At 42.2% G+C, this 23,475-nt stretch overlaps 1 protein-coding gene across 2 annotated transcripts in view; it reads right to left on the bottom strand.

Moving 5' to 3' along the window:
• The window catches only part of vav2 (vav 2 guanine nucleotide exchange factor), a 288,662-nt gene that overhangs the window by 17,386 nt on the left and 247,801 nt on the right, over nucleotides 1-23,475 (bottom strand). For both annotated transcript variants that reach the window (XM_056290387.1, XM_056290388.1), the window contains exons 9-10: nucleotides 12,098-12,197; nucleotides 3,988-4,083 (exon numbers count right to left, since the gene is read on the bottom strand). In XM_056290387.1, the coding sequence (XP_056146362.1) occupies nucleotides 3,988-4,083; nucleotides 12,098-12,197 (196 nt within the window). The remainder of the gene's footprint in view (nucleotides 1-3,987; nucleotides 4,084-12,097; nucleotides 12,198-23,475) is intronic.

Genomic DNA, 23,475 nt, shown 5'->3' with positions numbered 1-23,475 from the left:
GACCAGTGGCCCTGACGTCAGTAGTGATTAAGTGCTTTGAGAGGTTGATGAAAGACTTAATCTGCTCATCCCTGCCCAGCTCATTCGACCTCCTCCAGTTTGCCTATAAAAACAACAGGTGCAGAGACGATGCCATCTCCAACCTCTTGCAACCCACCTTAACCCACCTGGATGGGGGGAGAGGGAACTACGTACGTATGTTGTTCATTGACTACAGTTCAGCGTTTAATTATATAGTCCCACTCAATCTGGTCATGAAGATGAGGTTGCTAGGAATCAACACCCGTTGTGCAATTGGGTGTACAACTTTCTCACTGACCGGCCCCAGGTGGTTAGGGTGGGTGGCCTGACCTCCGGAAAATTGATCCTCAACACAGGTGCTCCTCAGGGTTGTGTGCTGAGCCCTCTGCTGTACAACATCTACACACATGACTGCAAAGCCACAAACAGTTCCACCTTCATCATCAAATTTGCAGAAAACACAGTGGTAATAGGCCTTATTTCTAACAACAATGAACAGGCCCATTTGAACCAAGTAGATGACCTGGCACAGTGGTGCCAGCCCAACAACCTGACCCTGAACATCAGCAAGACCAAAGAAATGGTGGTGGACTTCAGGAGACAGCAGGGGAAAGGATACAACCCACTAAAGATCAATGGCGAACCTGTGGAGAGGGTCTCCAGCTTTAAATACCTCGGCATACACATCGCCGAGGACCTCACCTGGACTCTTAACAGTGAGCGCACTCTAAAGAAGTCCAGATAGAGGCTCTACTTCCTCCGAAGGCTGAGGAAATTTAAGATCTCACCCTCCATCCTGAAGACATTCTATTCCTCGGCTGTGGAGAGCGTCCTGACAGGTTGCATGACCGCCTGGTATGGAAACTGTTCTGCCCGTGACCGAGTTGACCTGCAGAGAGTGGTACGCTCAGCTGAACGCACCACCAGAACATCCCTCCCCATCCTGCAGGACACTTACACCAGAAGGGTGAGGACGAGAACCAAGAAGATCATGAGCGACACTTCTCACCCTAACGATGGACTGTTCAGGCTATTGGGGTCTAGTAGACGCCTCTGTAGTCTTAGGGCCAAAACAGAGAGACTAAAGAGAAGCTTCTATCCACAGGCTATAAGAACTCTCAACATATATGACCTTTCACATACTTGAGACAGCTAGTCTTTTTTTGTTTTTGTTTATTTTGACTTAAAAAGAAAAAAAGAAAAAATGCACTGATCTTTAGTCTTTTATCTAGGTCTTCACACAATGACAGATGGAGTACCCCTTTTCATTTCACTGCATGTTTTACCTTGAATTTCTGTGCATGTGACAAATAGAATACTTGAACTTGAACTTGAACTTAATGACATCTAACAGCAAGGTTGGAAAGCATCTGTGATGTCATATTGCTTGGTAGGAACTACTTGTCATATACGTAATTATCACTGACATCCAAACTGAGCAGTTCATCAAATGGAGTAATCTACAAAAATACATACATTACGAAAATAAAACTAAATGGCACTCAGGAATATGTGATTTGTCTGAACATTTTACCAAAGCCTTTTATATTTTAGTCATCCAAACAACCCCCCATTTCCATGAAGCTTGATATGGAAGCTCTGCTTCCCTCGCTGCTGTTTCTGGATGACCTCAGCTTGTTTTGGCAGCACCAGAATATACCACTTGTTAACTTGACTTCTACCCTGAAATAGCCTGCTGACTCGGCAAGCTTTCCATGACTGGTACAAGAGAAAGAGCATTTGTTTTTTCCCCAGTTGTACTTGGCCAATTCCCCTACTCTTCCAAGCCATCCCGGTCGCTGCTCCACACCCCCTCTACCGATCTGCCCGCAGACACAGCCAGGTAACACAGGGATTTGAACTGGTCAGCCCCGTGTTGGTAGGCAATGGAATAGACCGCCACACTACCCGGACGCCCAGAAAGAGCATTTCTTAAGAGTGAACCCCGGTGATCTATGCAGCGGGAATATGTGTTGACACATGTTTCATATACCAACGCTGCACTGGAGTATAAGTCGCACCCAGTAAAAAATGTGTTGCTGTGAGGGGAAAAAAATATTTATAAGTCGCTATGGTATATAAGTTGCATTTATATCATGGTACAATAGTTTACATTTAGTCAAAAGGAGGTTAAACAGTGCCATCTAGTGGCCTTGGGTGAAATGCAGTGTATTCAATTGACAAAATTACACTGTATAAATCGCTTTGGAATATAAGTCACAGGACAAGCTAGACAAGTAAAAAAACAGCGACTTACAGTCCTGGAAATACAGTACACTTAAGTTTTGCTGAAAAGACACTTGGAGGTCCATAAAAAATATTAATAACTTTAATTAATATTCAAATATTTAACATTTAAGTAATATTCAAATATTGCTTGAAAGGTAATGTTTTGAATCAACGGCACTGAACATAGTTTTCTGAGATGGCTGCTACAGTTCACAAATGGGTTAGGGGAGTAGGGGAGTATCGCACCCGTGAGCAAATATGGTGGTACTGCTGTGAAATCTATCCAACACCCAGAGCATCAAGCAAAGATGTGCCCTTAGGCAGGATTGGTCGAGAACAACCATACAAGTACACACTCTTACACAAACGTGGACTCACACACACACAAACACACACACATGCAAGCACGAACACATGCACTCACACGCACAGTTTGTTAGTCTGAAATGCCCAGAGGCTTCAGACTTCTACCCCAGAACTACGGGAAGCTGTGAAATGGGGTGCATTTAATCTGATTACAGCACGGTTAATTTGACCTCAGTGCCTTGCTGAGGATCCTGCAGGGGGTTCCATTCACTCCAAAAGAAAAGCCACAGACCGCTTTCTTGTGGTCTCCCGATCACCTGGGACAACATCCATAACTGACACGATTCAACATTCAGTAAGCGGTCACCTGCTTGTTTTATAAGCACTAAAAGGGGAGCTTGGGGAGGAAGCGTTTGCTTGGTTTGCGAGTCATCAACACTTTGTACTTGTTTACATGTGTGCGTCTGGAGAGGAGGGGTCAGGGGAAAACTATGGTGGTGTGTTTTAGAGCTGAAATGAAAAGAAAATCTTTCAGATAAGTCAGCAAAGCTCTTGGTGATATATTGCAAAAGACTAAGGTGAAAATGAGGGCTTTGTGAAATCTACTATCTGAAGAGAGATTCTCAGGGAAAAATAGTTGGTATTCTATCTGCTGATGAATTAATGATGATTCTCCCTCCAATAAATGTGCATTATTTAAAAATGTAGCTCTTTATAATTGGAACTCTATTACTTCTCAAATCCAAGGGATTATCATGCTCCACCGACACAGGGGTGGTTTTACAGACACATATTAAACCTAATCTTTTATCAAATTCTTTCTCAATGGAGATCTCAGTCCTAATGAAGTATAACAATAGACCTTGCATTGGCTGTTTGCAAAATTTCTGCTTAAGTCCTACCTCCGTTAGCAATTATTATTATTATTGCAATTGCAAATATTTATTATATAATAAATATACAATGAGTATGAGTATGCCTTTTAATGTTTCTTTATCAAGTAGAAAGTGTTGTTTTCCGTGCAGTTTAATCCACAAATGGAACTTGTGATGGTCGGATTTAGGTTTGGGGAAAGGCATGAAAAATACACCGCTCTTAAGTCACTTAGGGTATTTCAAATCTGTCTTAGTTTCCCCCAGCAACAACTTCTTATCACTGCCCTTTCCTTTACATGTGTCTCTCTTACAAATCTAATATTATCTATTGTATATTGTGTCAAATTTGCTCTCTTGTTGAGTTTTAATAGGCTGTTGGTACTCTGTCAAGTGTCAGAGGAAGCAGAGATGACTGCTATGAGCTGCCTGGCGGCTCGCTGTGTCAGTCATTAAGACTGTTACTGTCAGTTCTTCCCTCCAGAAAGTGCTCAACCCTAGTGACATCCAACAGATCATGGCATGCACAGTAAACATGTAGCTCAGCGATGCCACTTACCTTCAGCAGCAAGTGATACTTCAGCACCCTCTGCATAGGCACCAAAAGCAGATCTTGCAACTTGAACTTCCCTTTCTGGACTTTCATAGTGCACTCCTATGAAACAACACCAACGACAGTGAGTCATTCATACAATTTTCACAAATGTGCCATTGTATATACCATCTGACAAACATTCACTCAATCATTGTTTTATTCATTGTGTCCTGACACATTTCAACCACTGCAAATGCAAGAGGTAGTTCCTCAACAATCCCAAAGTGACTTTGTTCTTCCAAGGCACCAATCCTCTTGTCCTGCCATCAATTTACCATATGGACAATTACCATTTAAGCTTACTGGGAAATTTGTCTGAAGGACAGATAAACTCATCACACTCTCTATAGGTGATCTGACCAGGATCTACATGTAACAAGAACAAAGAATAAGCAGCAAATTGCAAATTGGCTCCATATCAGGCCATTCTATTTGTTGATATCACCCTGTACTTCTACTACTGTTACTTTCGGCTGCTCCCGTTAAGGGTCACCACAAAGGATCATCCGTTTCCATTTCTTCCTGTCCTCTTCATCCTCTTCTGTCACACCAGCCACCTGCATGTCCTCTCTCACCACATCCATAAACCTCCTCTTTGGCCTTCCTCTTTTCCTCTTCCCTGGCAGCTCCATATTCAGCATCCTTCTCCCAATATACCCATCATCTCTCCTCCACACACGTCCAAGCAATCTCAATCTTGCCTCTCTTTCTTTGTCTCCACACTGTCCAACCTGAGCTGTCGCTCTAATATTCATCCATCCATACTCGTTCCTAATCCTGTCCTTCTTCATCATTCCCAGTTAAAATCTTAGCATCTTCAATTCTGACACCTCCAGCTCTGCCTCCTGACTTTTCATCAGTGCCACTGTCTCCAAACCATACACCATAGCTGGTCTCACAACCATCTTGTAAACCTTCCCTTTCACTCTTGCTGGTTCCCTTCTGTCGCAAATCACTCCTGACACTCTTCTCCACCCCCTCCACCCTGCCTGCACTCTCTTCTTCACCTCTCCTCTGCACTCCCCGTTACTTTGGACAGTTGACCTCAAGTATTTAAACTCATACGCCTTCATCACCTCTACTCCTTGCATCCTTACGATTCCACTGTCATACGCAAATATGTCATATATGATATCACCCTATAAGACTCTTAAAATTGCTGTGATTATGACATCCTTTGTTTGTTCCTGGTGTCCCTCTGCATTGGCTGTAACAGAAACAAATCTAATCTTTTGCAGACACAAGGTTTTTGTATCAGCAGACAGTGAGGGGTCATATTAGCCCGTTAGATGCTCCTTTATATTGAGAGAGCATATCTCTAACAGTTACCCTGGCAGTAATCGCCTCCATTTTGTTAAGACTCCCCAGGTCGAGTTTATACCTATAATGCAGTGTTTCCCAACCCAGTCCTTAAGGACCCCCTATCCTGCAGATTTTCTTTGCAACCCTGAATAGGTACCTGTTTGTAGTTATTCAACCAATCACCAATGAATTATGTCAGATTTTTGCACCCTTTGCATAATTAAATGCTATGAGATGATTGGTTAGGTAAGTACAAGCAGGGCTACCTATGCAGGGTTACAATGAAAATTTGCAGGATAGGGGGCTTCTTGAAGACTGGGTTGGGAAACACTGCTATAACCTACCTATAACATGTAAAAACACCAACTCACATATTGCCCCTGAAAGCTATTTTATTCGGCAATTTTTGATCAGTTAGATGTGCAAGATTTAACTGAGGAAGATCCTCAGGACTGAGGAAGCGCTAACCAATTGAAAATGTAGCCGAGTATAATAGCTTTTGGGAGCAATTTAGTGTACAGACCTTACTCCTTCATTCTAGTTTTGCTGTTTTTGTCTTGCACCTTAATATTTTCTGGATGTGTGCATACTTGGTTCCTCTTCTGAAATGTTATAACTGGGAGGCTGGGCATGCTTGTCATCATAGAAGTAGATAATAACATTGTGATGTTTATTGCAACTTTGGCAATATCTGCTGCCTTGCCTTCGAAACACAGCTCTGCTCGCTCACCGGAGCCACTTCAGTCTGCAAATGTGTTCTTCTGTGCCCATTTGTGGCACAGTAGCCTTCAGTGTTGATAGGCCATTAATCATGACATTTAACCAATCAGATAGTGCTGTGTGCACGACACTGCTCGAGACTACAGAGTGGTGACTACAGACAGAGAGAGAGGCAGCTGCATCAGAAACAAAGGAGCACATTTTTGAATTAATTTATTTTATCAGCAATCGGATTAAAAAATGATTCCGATAATCATAAAAAATACTATCAGATCCAATTATCGGCAAAGCCAATATCAGTCACACCCTATTCAAAAGTATTATTTTGTACAGTGTATAAGAAATGCTAAAGTGAGTTTTGATGTCTAACCTTGGGCTATATCTAATATTAAAACACAAGTCAATTTAGTCAACAATTTTGGGGCCAGTTGTCATGACGTTACATGTGAGAACAAAGCTAGCTGTAACAGGTCTCAGTTGAGACCCGGTCTTTCCAGGTACTAGACCCAACTTTGAGGTTGTAACTTTCTTAATCACTGGCTTTTCTCCTTTACTCTGCATCTTTATCATTTTATTATTATCTTTATTATTATGTATTATATAGGCCCCCTAATTCAGTTAGTTTTATTTCTGAGTTTTCTGAGCTTCAATCCATTGTCGTGCCGAAATATGACAGAGTGCTTATTCTTGGTGATTTTAATATTCATGTATGTCTTTATGTGTGCTCAATAATCCAGGCAAGAAATTAACAGAAAATTGGATCAATTCATCTGGCACAACGTTTTTGAGATAAACATTTCAACACACATCTAATTTGCATATGAAACCAATTGCTGTTTTCATTCGTTATGCTATCATATTCTGGGGCAGCAAAGTGGCTCAGTGGTTAGCACTGCTGCCTCACAGCAAGAAGGTTCTGGGTTCAAACCCCAGGCTGTCCCAGAACCTTTCTGTGTGGAGTTTGCATGTTCTCATTTTGTCTTCGCGGGTTTCCTCTGGGTGCTCCGGTTTCGAAACCGAAACTTACGAAAAATTGTCCCTAGGTGTGAAAGTGTCTGCCATGCAATGTACTGGCGACCTGTCCAGGGTGTTTCCCTGCCTTCTGCCCAATGACTGCTGGGATAGGCGCCAGCATCCCGCGACCCTAATTAAGATAATAAAAATGAAATGGAATGGAACATCTTCAACCTTGTATTCTCGTCTGGTTTCTTTCTCAAGTGTCTTAATCTGGTGGATATGCTTCTAACTGACCACAGAGCTGTTGTTTTTAAAGTTCCACTACAACTCTCTATTTCTAGTCTCTACCCTACAGCATGCTGTCACATTCTCAATGCTGGCTTGGCAGTTAAATTCTGTGATCCTTTTAATTTATTATCCTTTAACTCCTCTATATTCCCCCTCAATCCAGATGCACTGTTTAATTCATTCAATGATCAGTGCCTATCCATCCTCGACCAAATTGTACTGTTTAAAACTGGCGGGGGGGGGGGGATAAATCTGGTTGTTTTCCAGACAGTTTTAAGCACGTCATTGTTCACCCATTGCTAAAGAAACCTAATTTGGATCCCCTGCACTTAAGTAACAACAAACCAATTTCCAAACTGTCTTTTTTATCTAAGGTTCTGGGGAGAGCAATTTCATCTCAATTGATATCTTTTATGAATACTAATAGTGTTTTAACAGTTTCCAGTCTGGTTTTAGAGCACTTCATAGTACCGAGACAGCTCTAGTTAAGGTTACTAATGGACTACTGCTGACTGCAGACAGTGGGGACTGCTCGATTTTATTTCTTTTAAACTTAAGTCCTGCCTTTGACATAGTCAATCACGGTATCCTTTTACATTGCTTGGAGACTTGGGTTGGCATCAAGGGCTCAGCTCCTAGTTTATTACACTCATACCTTTCCAACAGAACTTTTCCTGTTGTTCTAGGTACTTCTACTTCCTCGATGGCTCATTTGAGTTGTGGTGTCCCTCAAGGCTCAGTTCTTGGCCTCCTTCTGTTATCTCTACACATGCTGCCTCTCTTGCCCAGGTTATTCAAAATTATGATGTGTTTTACCATTTTCATACTGATGACACTCAGTTATACAAGCCACTAAAACCCACAGGTCCTAGCAGTCTGTCAAATCTCACAACTTGCCTCTGATATTAAATCCTGGATGTCCCAACATTTTCTTAAATTTAACAATGATAAGTCTGAGGTAATTTTGTTCGGTCCCACAAATTCCATCAGCCTTTTTGGAAATAATCTTGGTGGTCCGTCAAATAATATTAAGCAGGCTGCTAGGAATCTAGGGGCAATATTCCATGCTAACATCTGTTTTGATAATAAAGTCAAAAGCATTTTTAAGTCATGTTTCTTCCAGCACAAGATAATCTCAAAAATTAGGTCATTTCTATCAGTTGCTGATCTACAAAAAGTTGTACATGCTTTTTTTCTAGTCTCAGCTTGATTACTGCAACACACTTTACTCGGGTATTCACCGTCCCCTCCGCCATCTTCAGTTGGTACAAAACACCACTGCTCAACTCATTATTGAGACAAAGAGGCAAGATCACATCACCCCTAATGCTTGCCTCGCTACACTGGCTCCCTGTTAGATTTCGAATTGATTTTAAAATGTTATTGCTCACTTTTACGGCCTTAAATGGTCTTGCTCCTAAATACATCTGATTTATTGACCTTGCATGCTCCCTCTCGACCACTAACATCTGCAGATGAAGCCCTGCTGGGTATTCCCAGGTCTGTCACAAAGGGTGATGGTGCTTTTGCTGTTAGAGTCCCGACACTATGGAACTCTCTGCCTACTGAACTCAGACACACTAAGTGTCTAGCTTCCTTTAAATCTCGTCTTAAAACTTTTCTCTTTGCGAAAGTTTTTGGAAATGTTTGATATCTGCTTTTATTCATTACATTTATTTATACTGTTTTTATTTCTTTTCCTATATATTATTCTTATTCATTTTATTAATATTTTCCTCCTCTGTGCTCATGTCCTTTGGTCTTTTGCCTTATTGGTTTTCTTTCTTTTGTAAAGCACTTTGTAACATTGTTAAGAAAAGTGCTATATAAATAAACTGTATTATTATTATTATTATTATTATTATTACTATTAAGTATACATGCAGCCTATTCTAATGTTAAGACACAAAAAGCCCCTTTCTTAGAGAGAAGACAATGCAAAAGTGTCACCTCCAAAATTCTGTATGATGAAGGCGCAAAAAATTAGAATAGGAAAAAAAAAACCCTCAAAAAACAAAAACAAAACTGGCAAAACCTTCCAAAATCCTGTTATAGAATCAAGAGAAGTAAGGGTGTCTCTCCCCTAAAATAAGTCTGCAAAGTGCAAGGAGCTACATGAAGGGGAAAAAAAAACTCTTGCCTTGTCTGCATGTAGCCTCTCTCATACAGCTGCCAAAAGAAGCTTGGGTAAAGTGTTTATGATGTAACAACTGGGCGCATGAGATTTGTACTCCGGGGGTCAGGTCAAGTCAAGTCAATTGTATTTATATAGTCCAATATCAGAATTAAAAATTTCTCAGGAGGCTTTACAGCAACACAACATCCTGTCATTAGACCCTCACATCAAATAAGGAACAACTTCCTTGGATCAGTGGAAGGCTCATGATTAATATATGTCAGAACTCTACCTCTGACTGTTTTTTTGTGATCAACAATTTTCATTTTTAAAAACAGGATAAAACAAACACACAAGCAACAACAATGGGGCGGCACACAAGTACAATGTTTAAGGACCGAAATAAAAGGGGGGGGGGGTTTACAGAATTAAAAAAAAGTATCCATAGTAGCTAAGAGTAAGAGACAGATATTCCCAAGGGGGAAAAAACAAAAACAAAAAACAAATAATAGAGGACTGAAAAGGAAAGAAAACAAAACAAACAAAACTATACATGTATATATACCACCATCAATTTCTACTAACTTTCAAAGCTGGCCTGCTCCAGGTCTGATGTTACTGGGTGTGGAGGGGTGTGGGAGAGGGGAGAACCCTTCTTTTAAGGTAGTCCCTTATGGATACAGCTATGCCTGACCATACCTGCACAAGTGGCAGGCTTAGCTCTATTGAGTCATGCTGTTATACACTCAAGAGAAGCTATGCTCTGGTAGGACGACATCCAGCACTGAATTAAAGGAAGTTTGGGATTAAAACACAGTGTCAGTATGGTCTTTTTTTGCTTCAGTAAGGCCTGCCAGCATTAGTCTTCGCTGATTTAAATGGAGAGACAGAGACGAATCATCACTTGAGCAGACAAAGGCAGGGATCAGGCATTATTGTTGCTCCTAATAACTCTGACAGCATGCACCTCTGACTTTGAAAATTTGAAGTGAATTCATATCAATAAAAGACATGGTTGGCTAGCTGTTCAGCCATTATTTTTAATTTTAAACTTTTGGATTTTGAATTTGTCAGAAGTGTTACATTTAGTTATTCCAATTATGAAATATGATAAGATTCAGTTCTTATTGAGTTTACCCTAATTACAGTAATTTTCCCTGTACAGTATTTTTCCCTGTATTGTCAGCAGTTGAGAACAAGGCATTTGTATTGGTCTCTCTGATGATGCCATCCTAATGAGGTAGTCTTCTGATTGCTCTGTGGTTTAGATAGGAGGAAGCATAAGCATGGTGGAACATCGTTTGCACGTCCTGACAGTACGACATCTGCTCCATTTCAGCCCTTTGAGAGCATTGTCGGCAAGTTAATATGAGTTTAGATGCATATCTAATCTTGTGCTCGGTCATTTTGAGTTTGGACAACAGTTTATATCTGATTGCATGGAGGTAAATTATTGTAGTTGCCGATACTGAGTAGACACGTGAGTCGGCTAAAACTCGAATTGTTGGCCATAAAGCAACCTGTGCTTTATTATGTTCATAATGCCTACCCTGTTTAGCCACAGGTTTATCTATGTTTATAATACTAACCTCAGTCAGCCTTCACCTTGTTTGTTGTTCATCACATGGGTACAAGCTAATATTGGATTTAATTTTATATGTTTACATAGCACCATGTCTGTATTATACGCTTGAAATAATACAACAGACCCCAACATGTTTAATGCATATTTTATCTATGTACATTATATTTATGTACATGTATATTCATTGTATATTGTTTCTCGGTTTTACCCTACCTCTAGCTCATCATTAAACGAAGTTGAACAGAGTGTCGTCTTCAATGTGTTGATTGGGGGAGTTATCTTCCTGTCGGCTTATGCAGGGTGCATGAGGAGACAGAACATTCCCCAATACACATTTTTTAGTATGGTTTTATAGGTTGCATTTGGTTTTGTTTTCGATTTTGAAATATTTTTTGAAATGCAACTTGATTGATTGATTGATTGATTGATTGACTGTTTGTTTTTGATTGATTGACCAAAGTGCTGTACAGAACAGAACAGGTAGCTTAAAAACAAATACCAGAAACATAGGCATAAAAAAAAAAAGTCACTGGTCAGAATAGGTCAGTCAGGTTGCTTTCTGATGAAAATGTCAGTGAATTTGTATAAGCACATAAAGAGGAAGTTAAGCCATGTTGTAGTTGAATAACATCTTGGTAATGCCAAGTGCATTCATATAAATAAATCTCTCACGGCAAGGAACGCTGGCAAGTTTTACAGATTCCTCAATACGACCACCTTCATTAAACATGAACATGCTCATCATGGTCATGTAAATCACACCATAGTGGCTCAAAAAATTGAATAACTTAAAGTTAAAAGTAAATGAATGTCAAAAAGAGGTGTCTATAAACAGTCAAATTTCCTGCCAAAGTGTTCACGAACAAGAGACTGAATTCCTACCTGATCACTCACGGTAAGGTGCATCTGTTAATGGCGTCGACTAAATAACTAGACTGACTTTAATGCGACTTTATAATCAAAAGGCGACCTATTCTACATAAAACTTACCTGTATGATTCTCTTAATTAGATATACTTTCAGAAATTAACATGTTAGTTCCCCAAAAATATCCCATGAGTTACTTGGTCTGTTGAATGTTTGTCATGAAGGATGAGAATCGTTACCTCTACTTTTATCTTGACATCCTCTCTTTTCATAATGAGATCAGCCAGTGTCTTCTGGGCGTTCTCCACTTGGCTGCAGTACTGGCCGTAGATCAAAAACCTGGGGAGGGACACAATTCAACAGCTATTCTGAAAATGTCATTGTAGCTCAGGGGCTTTCAGTTTCCTTTTGACTAGAAACCAAAAGTGGATATAGCAAACAATGCAGATGATTATGCAGCACCGTCTGACCAGCCAATTATACCCATTTCATTACTGCGCTGTTCATTATAGTCAATACCGAAAGGACCACTACAGAGGAACCGATCTCATGAACATTACAGATCCCGTCAAGCTCCCGGTGGTGAAATATAAACTGGCTTGATGATTTCCAGACCCTTGGTCTCATAAAACCATTTCAGGGCAAAATGTATAATTTAGCCAAACATTAATCCAAAAATAAATTGGAAGTGTTATGTTTTGAAAAGTTGGGAAATATTGAATGTTATAATTTAGAAGTAGCAGTCTTCACCCAGAGGCATACTTCACCAAAACTCTAACAACTGTGTGAATTTCTGCTACTTAAATCCACAATAACTTCTGAATAGGCTAGTGTCTGTGAGCCTTTAGGCAGATTAAGGCATAAGAATTTAGTTCGACGTTAATAGAATTAATCACGCTTTTTAAGAGGTTAGGGCGTTAGCCACCCTCGGTTTGGCACCACAGGGGGGCAAATGTAAAACGAACATCTGAATATACATATTATGATTAAGAATACAGATGAATACCATGAATAAGTAATGACTGAACAGTAATCCCAGGGCAATATTTAGAGGGATAGCGTCCGCTTGCAAATACACTGTAATCAAAGTGCACTAATGAGAGATAGTGATTTTTATCAATTGCTTTGAAGCGTTCCTTTCATCTGTGGGAGGAAAAAAACAACCCTCTTAATTTGGGCCATTGAGGATTTGAGGATTGAGTTCATTAGATACTACAATGGGAACCTGACACAGATCCGTGGGTTCAACTTGGAACTAGTTCAAAGTCATCTTGCCTAGAGGATGCCACCGCGCATGGCACACATTTCTTCTGCTCACTCACAGACTCGAAGTAGGGCACTGGCAACACTGGTAGTGCCAAACCCCCTCTGGGTGAAGCTGGCACTCGAATCTCTTAATCCGACTCTTGAGCTAGAGCGAGGCAGCTGGCACCCTGAAGTGTACTGATGCCAGATCTATGACGGAGATGTGAGCAGCACTGCCAAAAGATTGAGGATATTACATATGACTTCAAAAGAGTGTACTGTATGTGTAGTCACAAGGGGGAAAAAAACAAAACAGGTTGATTCCGGATGAAAACAAATGTAGTTATCCTGATTAAAAAAAAAAATTCTAACTATCAAACAATTCACTGTCAAACAAGAATTTTATCAGTGCTGTTAAATGTGTTCTAATCTCCCCCCCCCCCCAGAATTTATTTATGATGCTTCTTGGTCTCTCTTGTAACTTGATGCAGAGGACAGGAAGAGATGGAAACAGATCATCCGCTGTGGTGATCCCTAATGGGGGCAGCCAAAATATTAGTAGTAGCAGTAGTTGGTCTCTCTTGTAACTTATTAGCCCCCAAATCTGCAAAACAATAGGGGGAGTCATCAACCCCAATAATGTGGTCCTCTTAGTTAGCATAATTCTATTAAAAATCATCAATAATTTAATTTAACCAATCATTATCTCCAAAAATGTAGAAGAACCAAATGAGATATTGTTGCCAACCAGAATTTGGTCGGTTTAACTCAATTTGGAGCCACACTCCAGATTTGATTCCCCTGACAGAAAGCCAACTCCCCTATCAGCCTCCCTAACAAGCAGCACTTTGGTCAGATCCAGCCTTCATTGATTAGAGTTGGTACCACAACGATTAGCCGGTGATCACTGCTTTGCTGCTGCCTTATGCAGAGTCCCAACTAAGACCCCCTACAGTGAGGCTCCGCGCTTTTAGTAAACTGGCCTTGGGCTAACAAGGCCCTGATAATCGCCTGATCCACAGTCTAAGTGACAGCTCCCCTCAGCTCCCCTTGGCTCCGACTCCTCAAGGAGGACAAAGTGATTGAGATTAATGGGAGCCTTGATCAATTATCAGACACAATGTGCCAGCACAGTGAGGATCCAGGGGCTGGGGCCAGAGATATCCTCTCATAATGCGTGTCACATGAACATAATTAGACATGAAGGTCTTCGTTTTCATGAAGCTACTCTATGACAGAGGCAGTGAGGTGGAGCTAATAGTGGGGATGGGGGTGTCGTGATTGGACAGGTGATTCATCTGCTGCAGGCCACTGCCGGCGGTTTAAAAATGACAGCGTCACAGAAATGTTTATAAAGGGAAGACACAAAGAAAAAAGACAGGAAATGAGGGGGTAGAGGTGCCAGTAATGGTGGGGAAGTGAAGTAGACCAGCTGTTACAAGTGAACAAAACAGGCAGAAAATAGATGAAAGCGGTGCCATTTTCCTAAAGGGGCTTTTTTTGTGTGAATCTATAGCTCAGGGTTGATGTTTGCATTCTCATTTACATTCATGAATACGCTGCATGATGAAATTTTCTCAAGGGGAAAATTAAATGATGTCCCTCACAGTGGCTGAACAAACTAAAGGCAAGAGGATGAGATACAAGGACACACACATTCATAGATGTGAATCACTGCCGTTGCTGAGTACACGCAAGAGAGAAAAAGTGAATGAAATGCACCACAATTATAAACTAAATATTAATGCATGTACAAGAAATATAGTCAGCAAGTAATTTATTGGGGGGGGGTTCTATGTTCTTAACACATATCGATGGACTAGTGGACTGTTAATCTGTTCGTGTGTGTGTGTGTGTGTGTGTGTGTGTGTGTGTGTGTGTGTGTGTGTTCATGTGGTGAGTTTATGAGTATTTTCTTAATGTGAGTCTGAGTTAAAGCCTGTATCAACAGTCAGAACTGCAATGTCTCATGCATCACTTTTTAAAGCTTCTCCACCTGCATTACACAAACACATCTCCACCCAGCACCATAATGTTGATCGACAATAGCAAATAGGTGTGTATGTACAGCACCACATAAAAAATAACAACTACACTTCCTATACTTCACTGCTTGACACAAATCCTGCATGAAATGGGGACCTTGGGTCCAATACCCCCCCCCCCTCCGGTTTTTCCCTCTGCATGAAATGGGGACCTTGGGTCCAATACCCCCCCCCCCCCCGGTTTTTCCCTCTAATTGTATCCGGCCAATTACCCCACTCTTCTGAGCTGTCCCAGTCGCTGCTCCACCACCTCTGCTGATCCGGGGAGGGTTGCAGACCACCACATGCCTCCTCCGTCACCAGCTGCTTCCTTCCACCTGACCGTAAGGAGATTCACCAGGGGGACGTAGCAGGTGGGAGGATCATGCTATCCCCTACCCCCTCCCGAAAAGGCGCCCCGTCTGACCAGAGGCGGCGCTAGTGCAGTGACCTGGACACATACCCACATCCAGCTTCCCACCCGCAGACACAGCCAATTGTGTCTGTAGGGACGCCCGACCAAGCCGGAGGTAACACAGGGGATTCGAACCGTGATCCCCGTGTTGGTAGGCAGCAGACTAGACCGCTACGCTACCCAGCCGCCCGGGTCCAATATTTATGTGTCTCTTTGATAACAACCTTTCCTTCTTCTGCTGAAGTCAGATGCTTTTGTTCGCTTTACTGAGACAGGAAGTGGAACAAAACGGCTACTGACATGCATGCACACTAAAGCATGCGTGTGCTCTTGGTCCAGACACCCATAGTTAGCACCTGGTACTGACATGTTCACCATTTCCTCTACACCAGAGTACGGCAGGAGGCAATGGAAGCTCCATCTGCCTCACACCCGTTATGTATAATTATCATATCAAGTGGTCACTCATTATCAGTCACCACTACAAGGACTCCATAATTCACTGTCTGTAAAAGCTTTGTAACTGTCTCAACAAAGGACACAAGTAAACCACAATCCTGTAGTATCTGTTTTAGTGTCATATTACAAGATGGCATCGCGTGTCTGCAGATCAAATCCACAGCAGGACAGCTGCACGCTAAATTAAAGGTATTCTACAATGATTTTTTATTTACACATAAAAAATAAGCCCACTGGGCAGTACTCAAAGGAGTGGATGATTGAATTACGCTCAAATAAAGAACAAACGAGTGCTTCATCAAACTACATCAAGTCACCCACTGCAAGATTCCCTCCTCCAGGATCTACAGGTTCGGCACAGTAAGCAGTACACGATCAGAGGAATGTATGCAATAAATCTTCGGTTAAATAAAGCACGCTTTCGTGTCCAGCAGCAATGCCGCGAAGAACACGCATAAGCTCTGTACACCAGGATGTGACGCAGTCACTGCCAAGGCCAGAGCCTCAGGGGATGTGCCTTCTAACCCCCCTCTCACCCACCTCCCGCCTTGACTCCCATCTTCCCCGAAGTTTGTTGACATGTCAGAGAGAGAAAAAAGGTGTATGAGTGGAGCGTTAAAGGTCCCTGTTTACAAGACGTCAAGGTTGACTGATGCGCTCTGGGCAAGTATGCCCATCACAACACGCCGCGCTGCCTTGCGACAGGAGTCAGAGCTGTACACTTACATTTTGAGGTATGATGTGAGATAAGCGACGCACAAAGTGTTATTGATAGTTTGTTCGCCTCCTCTTATTAATGAATATGCAAACAAGAGGGGTGAGGGTTAATGAATATGTATGATGGAAAGATCGATGATGAGAAACCTTATTACAGGTGTTTTGTGACACTGCTGCTTTTCGCATGTTACCTACCCGTGACTCTGGTAATCAGACTCATAGTTCGGCCCCCCCCCTTTTTTTTTAAATTTGGATTTATCCCCCATTTTCTCCCTAATCGTACCCAGACAATTACCCCAGTGTTCCAAGCCGTCCCGGTCGCTGCTCCACCCCCTTCTGCCGAGCCAGGGAGGACTGCAGACTACCACATGCGTCCTCCGATACATGTGGAGTCACCAGCCGCTTCTTTTCACCTGACAGTGAGGAGTTTCACTAGAGGGACGTAGCGCGTGGGAGGATCAAGCTATTACCTCAGCCCCCCCCCCCCCCACACACACACACACACAGGCGCCCTTACCGACCAGAGGACGCGCTAGTGCAGTGACCAGGACACATACCCACATCGGCTTCCCACCCGCAGACATGGCCAATCGTGTCTGTAGGGACGCCAGACCAAGCTGGAGGTAACACGGGGATTCAAACCCGTGTTGGCAGTCAACGGAATAGACCACCACACCACCCGGATGCCCCTAAATTGTTTTATACTATAAGCTCTTGACAGATCTCTTTTCATCTATAGTTTTACATGGGCATAACTAACCACTGTCTATATCAGCCAAAAAGGTAAATCAGAACCATGTGCTGCTCACAAGTCCAACAAAATTCATCAAAAAGTGCCTTCACCTGCATATAGAAGCTCAAACTCTGCCAGTCTGGCCTTGAGCATTAACATTTGTGTTGATACAACATGCAAAAGACAACAAAAAAAAAAGCCCCGTGATGATTTCACAAAGGCATTTTTAGTGCTTGACCGTCTATGAAGGGCTATATATAGCCATTTCCATGATAGAGTAGGTGTTTGTTCGTAATCCACAACATGTTTGACACAAAGCAAACAGTGAGAGCAACATATCATCAGTCAAACACGGTGGAGCACGGCTGATGATCTGTGGCTGGTTTGAAGCCATAGGACCTGAATACCTCACAATCAGTGTGCCTGTCATCAATTTTTCTCTGTACTAAAATACTCTATGAGATTATCTAAGAACAACAGAGACCAGAATTGCTTAACAATTTAAAAAAAAAAATGCTAACTCAAAGTCCAGATCCCTTCCCCACTGTGATATAAAGCGGTTTTGTAATGAGGTGGTTGAAAATTCCTCCAATACAATACAAGTTACCTACATGTATAAACTTATATGTTGGCTCATTTTTAGTGAAATAACAACCAAGAGGGATATGTTAAACGTAATGCATCACATAATGTAAGATTGATCTACTGTTTGGACAAGGTGTGGGTTAGTTATGCACTTATATGTAAGACCATCATAATGAGGTAACTTTCTTCATCACATCGATGGACTTGGCTAAAAAAAAAGCGATCTGATCCTGAGAAACAGTGATAGGTCAAAACATTATGACCATTCATAGGTTAACAGCATAATGCTGATCATCTCCAAACCAGGGCAAATGTCAAGGTCTGGGTCGATTGGATGGTAAGTGAACAATCAGTTCTTGTAGTTAATCTGGTGGATGCAGGAGAAATGGGCAGGAGTAAAGACTTGAGCTACTTTGACAAGAGCCAAATTGTTATGGCCAGACAACTGAGTCAGAGCATCTCTGAAATAGCACGGCTTGTGGGTTGCTCCGGGTCAGCAGTGGCAAGTACCTACCAACAGTGGTCTGGAACAAACCACAAACCGGCGACGGGGTGTTGGACGCCCAAGCTCATTGATGCACGAGGGCAACGAAGGCTATCCCATCTGGTCTGAACCAACTGAAGGTCTACTGTGGCACAAGTCACAGAACATTTTAAGGATGGTTACAGGAGGAATATGTCACCACACACAGTGCATCACACCCCGCGGTGTATGGGGCTGCGCAGACCGGTCAGAGTGCCCATGATGACCCACTCCCACCGTTGAAAGTGCCTAAAATGGGCACATGAGTGTCGGAACGGGACTTTGAAGCAGCGGGAGAAGGTCGCCTGGTCCAATGAATCACATTTCTTTTAGATCACATGGATGGCCGTGTATGTGTGGGCTGTTTACCTGGGGAAATGATGGCACCAGGATGCACTGTGGGAAGACGACAAGCCGGTGGAGGGAGCATGATGCTCTGGGCAATGTTCTGCTGGGGAATCCCTGGGTCTGGCCATTCATGTGGACATTAACTTGACACATGCCACCTACCTAAACATCGATGCAGACCAGGTGCACCCCCTCATGACAATGATATTCCCTGATGGCAGTGGCCTCTTTCAGAAGGATAATATACCCTGCCACACTGCACACATTGCTCAGGAATGGTCTGAGGAACATGATGAATTGTTCCAAGTGTTGCCCTGGCCTCCAAATTCTCCAGATCTCAGTCCAGTCGAACATCTGTGGGATGTGCTGGACTGACAAGTCCAACACATGGCGGCTCCACCTTGCAACTTACAGGACTTGGAAGGATCTGCTGCTTATGTTTTGGCGCCAGATACAACAGAACACCTTCAGGGGTTTTGCGGAGTCCATGCCTTGGTGGGTCAGAGGTGTTTTGGTGGCTTACGGAGGATCAACAGCATATTAGGAAGGGAGTCATAATGTTTGGCTCATCAGTGCATGTAAAATAAAAGTTAGGAGTGACAATGATTAAGCTGAAACAAACAGAGCAGTCATCCCTGGGGACACATTTTCCATCACATACTGGTAAGCATGAGTGAATAATTCCTATCCTTACTATAAACAGTGCTCAAAAAGTCATGCATTTTCTTGGGTTGTCGAATACTTCAAGAAGCCATGTAATGGGAAAGAGTAAAATGAGCATATGTAAGGGGGAAACTGGGGAAACGTGGACCAACAAAATGTAAACACCAGTCACTTAAGAGATTTCCCTTGGGATGAAAAGTTTATTGGTGCGGTTTGAAGTCCCTATATTCTTCTCAAAGCTGGTGCTATTGCCTCTGCCATGCTGGCGTCTCTCATTATGGGGCTGCTGTCATGCATGTTATTCCACAGAAAGTACCATTTCAAATAAGTGCTCCCCAGGCCTTCACCTCTAGCCTCGTGAAGCCAGAGGAGCTAAGTCAGGCAACGAGGAAATCTCTGAGCAAAGCAGAAGTGACAGGCTGTGGAGCCAGCTAATATTCCCTGACACGTGACATTGGGGCCCCCTCACCTCCACTCAACACATCCAGCTCACAGCAAATAGAGGAGAACACAGAGCAAAGACGTCGGTTAATGCACCCCATGGTCTGACCTCGGCTAGTCATTATGAGGGTAACAGGAGCCCAGATTATTCCGGAAATGAGCTGGGGATGTTGGAGAATATAAGCATGTAGACAATTCCTAGAATAGGGTACTAAAATACGTATTTAGTTTACAAAGCTATGCCTCTGATTACACTGAGCTATTCAGCTGAGCTCCAGCTATTTTTGAATTGTGGAGTAGTGGAGATAAACACTGACATTTTCAGCATGGCATTCAGTTCAATGACAAATGGGAAAGAAGCTTTTCATCTATTTCATTCAAGTGATTAAAAAAAGAAAACCAGCACATTGTTTCAAAGGTCACTGAGAATTACAAGCAGCGATAACCAAATTAATTACACCCAGCCCGGTCTGCAGTAACTTCAGAAAGGTGCCTGATGAGAATGGTTTTCTACGAGTCCAAATCCCATGGTCACTGTTCTCCATTGCCGCAGAGAGAGAGACAAGAGCCAAGGTATAAGATATATGCCAATCACACAGAATAGCAAATGCCTGTGATAAACATACTATGCAAATTAAATGAACGACTCTCTCAAAATGCTTCCCATTCACTAGAATGTCACAAAAGGTAAATATTAACATTGTATGTCAACTTCCACTGCATTTCTGAATAGGGGCAAAGTGACTATTCATGAACCGGACCATCAATACTGAAATGTGTTTTGAGTTTCTGGCTTTATTTCAATGTCATATGCTTTAGTTTCTGTCTGGGATAAAACTAAAAGAGGAAGCAAACACTAATTTTTAGCCGCCTGCTCACCTTTAGAACATCCTCCCAGCTTCTCACAAGTCAAGTCAATTTTATTTGTAAAGCCCATTAACACAAATTGCAAAGTTGCCTCAGTGGGCTTTATAGCAATACAACATCCTGTACTTAGACCTTCGCATTGGATAAGGAATAAGTCCCTAAAAAACCCCTTTAACAGGGAGGAAAAATAGAAGAAACCTCAGGGAGAGCAACAGAGGAGGGATCTCGCTCCCAAGACGGACAGACATGCAATGGATGCTGTGTGAACGCAATTTACAGAATATATTGAAAGAGGATAACAGACTTATAATGGAATTATAAAATATATAAAGAATATGATGAGGAGGATGCCAAGCAGTGTCCAGATGCCACCGGAACAGCCCAGGACCTGAGCCACGCAACCACCATCTCCATGTAGACCAAAAGAAAAATTAGTCTCACGTCTGAGTGAGAGAACGATATAAAACTGAATGAATGATGATGATGATGATTTATTTCAAACATGTAATAAACAGGATATAACATACAGGATATAACATCATCTTCACCCTGCTTCCAACAGCTCCTTCCCCAGTCTCAGTGGCACCGGCAGCCGTAATCCTGTACGCCACCGTGCATACATTTTATGATTTTGTTCGTTTTTTAATTATTATTTATTTATTTTACATTCTATCTTGAAAATAAAATTGTGAAAACAGCAGATCCTGATAACGTCACTGGCTAATAGCGCATGGTGCGTATAGATCCATGTACGCATGGTGCGTACAGGATAACGGCTGCCAGCACCACTGTCCAGTCTTATTCCAGACCGGTCGCCTCCTCTTTACGTGTCTATGGACACACTTCTGCAAGTCACTTATACGTGTTCATTGACACGTATCTCACAGATGCCGCTAGGGGCGCCCTGTAGCCTACTAGGTCTGTCATGACCATGGTCATGACGCAATAGAATGTCAAAAATATTGAACAAAGATGGCGGAGCGATGCGAAGCGAAGCGAATGTTCTTAATATGTGAGTCGTAGCTAAATTTGCTATCTTCAAATTATTTTTTGACTCATATTAACGTTATATGCGAGTGGATACTATATTTAAATTGAATAAATATGAGCTAAATAAACGAAGTGTCAATGCAATCTCAATAAATTAGTCCCCACAATTTTGCATGCGATTTACCAAAAAACAATCGGAGTCTGGTAATGATGAGTTTGTAATCCGGTAAAATGGTGCGCAAATCTAGCTATGGGGCAACAGCCAATTCTATAAAAAGGATGTCTAAATTAACATTTTACTTAAATATGTATTAGATGTAACATTACCTTGTGTGGTGGAGAAATTGTGGTGAATCCCGACCGATACAGCTCTGCCTAGACCTAGAAGACAGGATTGCGCCCCCAGTGGCCAGAAGACGGGATTGCGGCCCCAGTGGCAACTAATACGTGTCCATATACACGTATTTCGCTCTCGCAAAAACGTGTCCTCTGACACGTACGTATTGTGATGTAGTGTAGTCTTATTCAGTCCTGCCCACCCCCTCACTTAACTCACAAATGACATCATCATGCTGGGACCAGCTGCGAGATTTGGATGCCCTGTATTTTCCAACTCCACCCCCCCTAGCCTTTCTGTCCTTCCCAACTCACAGATTGTTGTGGGGTAGAAGCGCAAAAGGATGCACTTGTTTACACCAAATTCGTTGAGTAAATAAAAGTAAAACTGATGACTGTATTCTCATATCCCTCTTCTAGTGGCTCCCTGGATTGATGGGTTACACTGAATTAAAGCCCTTTGGCTAAGGCTTCTTTATTCCACCCATGGCTCCGAAATTTCTTCTTGGCAATGTGAGGAGGCAACAATCAATAAAGATTCCACCAGGTAGGGCTAATGTCCTTGGTAGCTCCAATATTGCCCTTTTCTCACTAGTGATAGCTTTGGCATTGATGTAGCCTTCAAGACAGGCTTTCGCATGAGCTGGAATGAGTCTCCGTGTGTTGCCTCACAATGTCAGGAGACCTAGCTTCCCTGTAGAATTGACTGTTTCTGAGTGCAAGCGTTCTCAAAATCTGCCTATAACCATAGGCCACGGAATTTTCATGTGTAGCTTTATTTTGACAGTGCTCTTCATACAACACATCAAGTGCATTTTTGCCAATCAGGACAGACAAGTCAGTACTGGATCTTAAATCAGGGACAACTAAAGCCAATGCAGAAACTTCAGGCTGTGTGTCGATAAAGTCTTTTGGAAAACTAATGTTGACTTCTACATAGCCCAAATATGGGACAGCTTGACCATTTGCACCTTAAACCTCAACAAGATCAATAGGTTGGATAGGCTGATCTGACAGGTTTTCATTATATAAAGAGGCCATTATTGTGGTCACCTGAGACCCAGTGTCCAACAGAGAGTTGCAGTTCACTCCGGCTACAGTGATATTAGCATTTCCTACCAACTAACCTTCTGGGTATTTTGTGCTTTGAGGTGGGTGCATGAGATAAGATATTCAGTGCAGCTTTAAGTTTGGGACTTGCATTACTGTTAGTTCCAGTTTGTCCCTCAACTGGAACAGAGCTTAGTTTTAAATCTGGTGGATTTCTTTCT

This window comes from Lampris incognitus, chromosome 12, assembly GCF_029633865.1.
Source record: "Lampris incognitus isolate fLamInc1 chromosome 12, fLamInc1.hap2, whole genome shotgun sequence".
NCBI classification, from domain to species: domain Eukaryota; kingdom Metazoa; phylum Chordata; class Actinopteri; order Lampriformes; family Lampridae; genus Lampris; species Lampris incognitus.
This window is presented reverse-complemented; position numbering and strand designations above follow the sequence as displayed.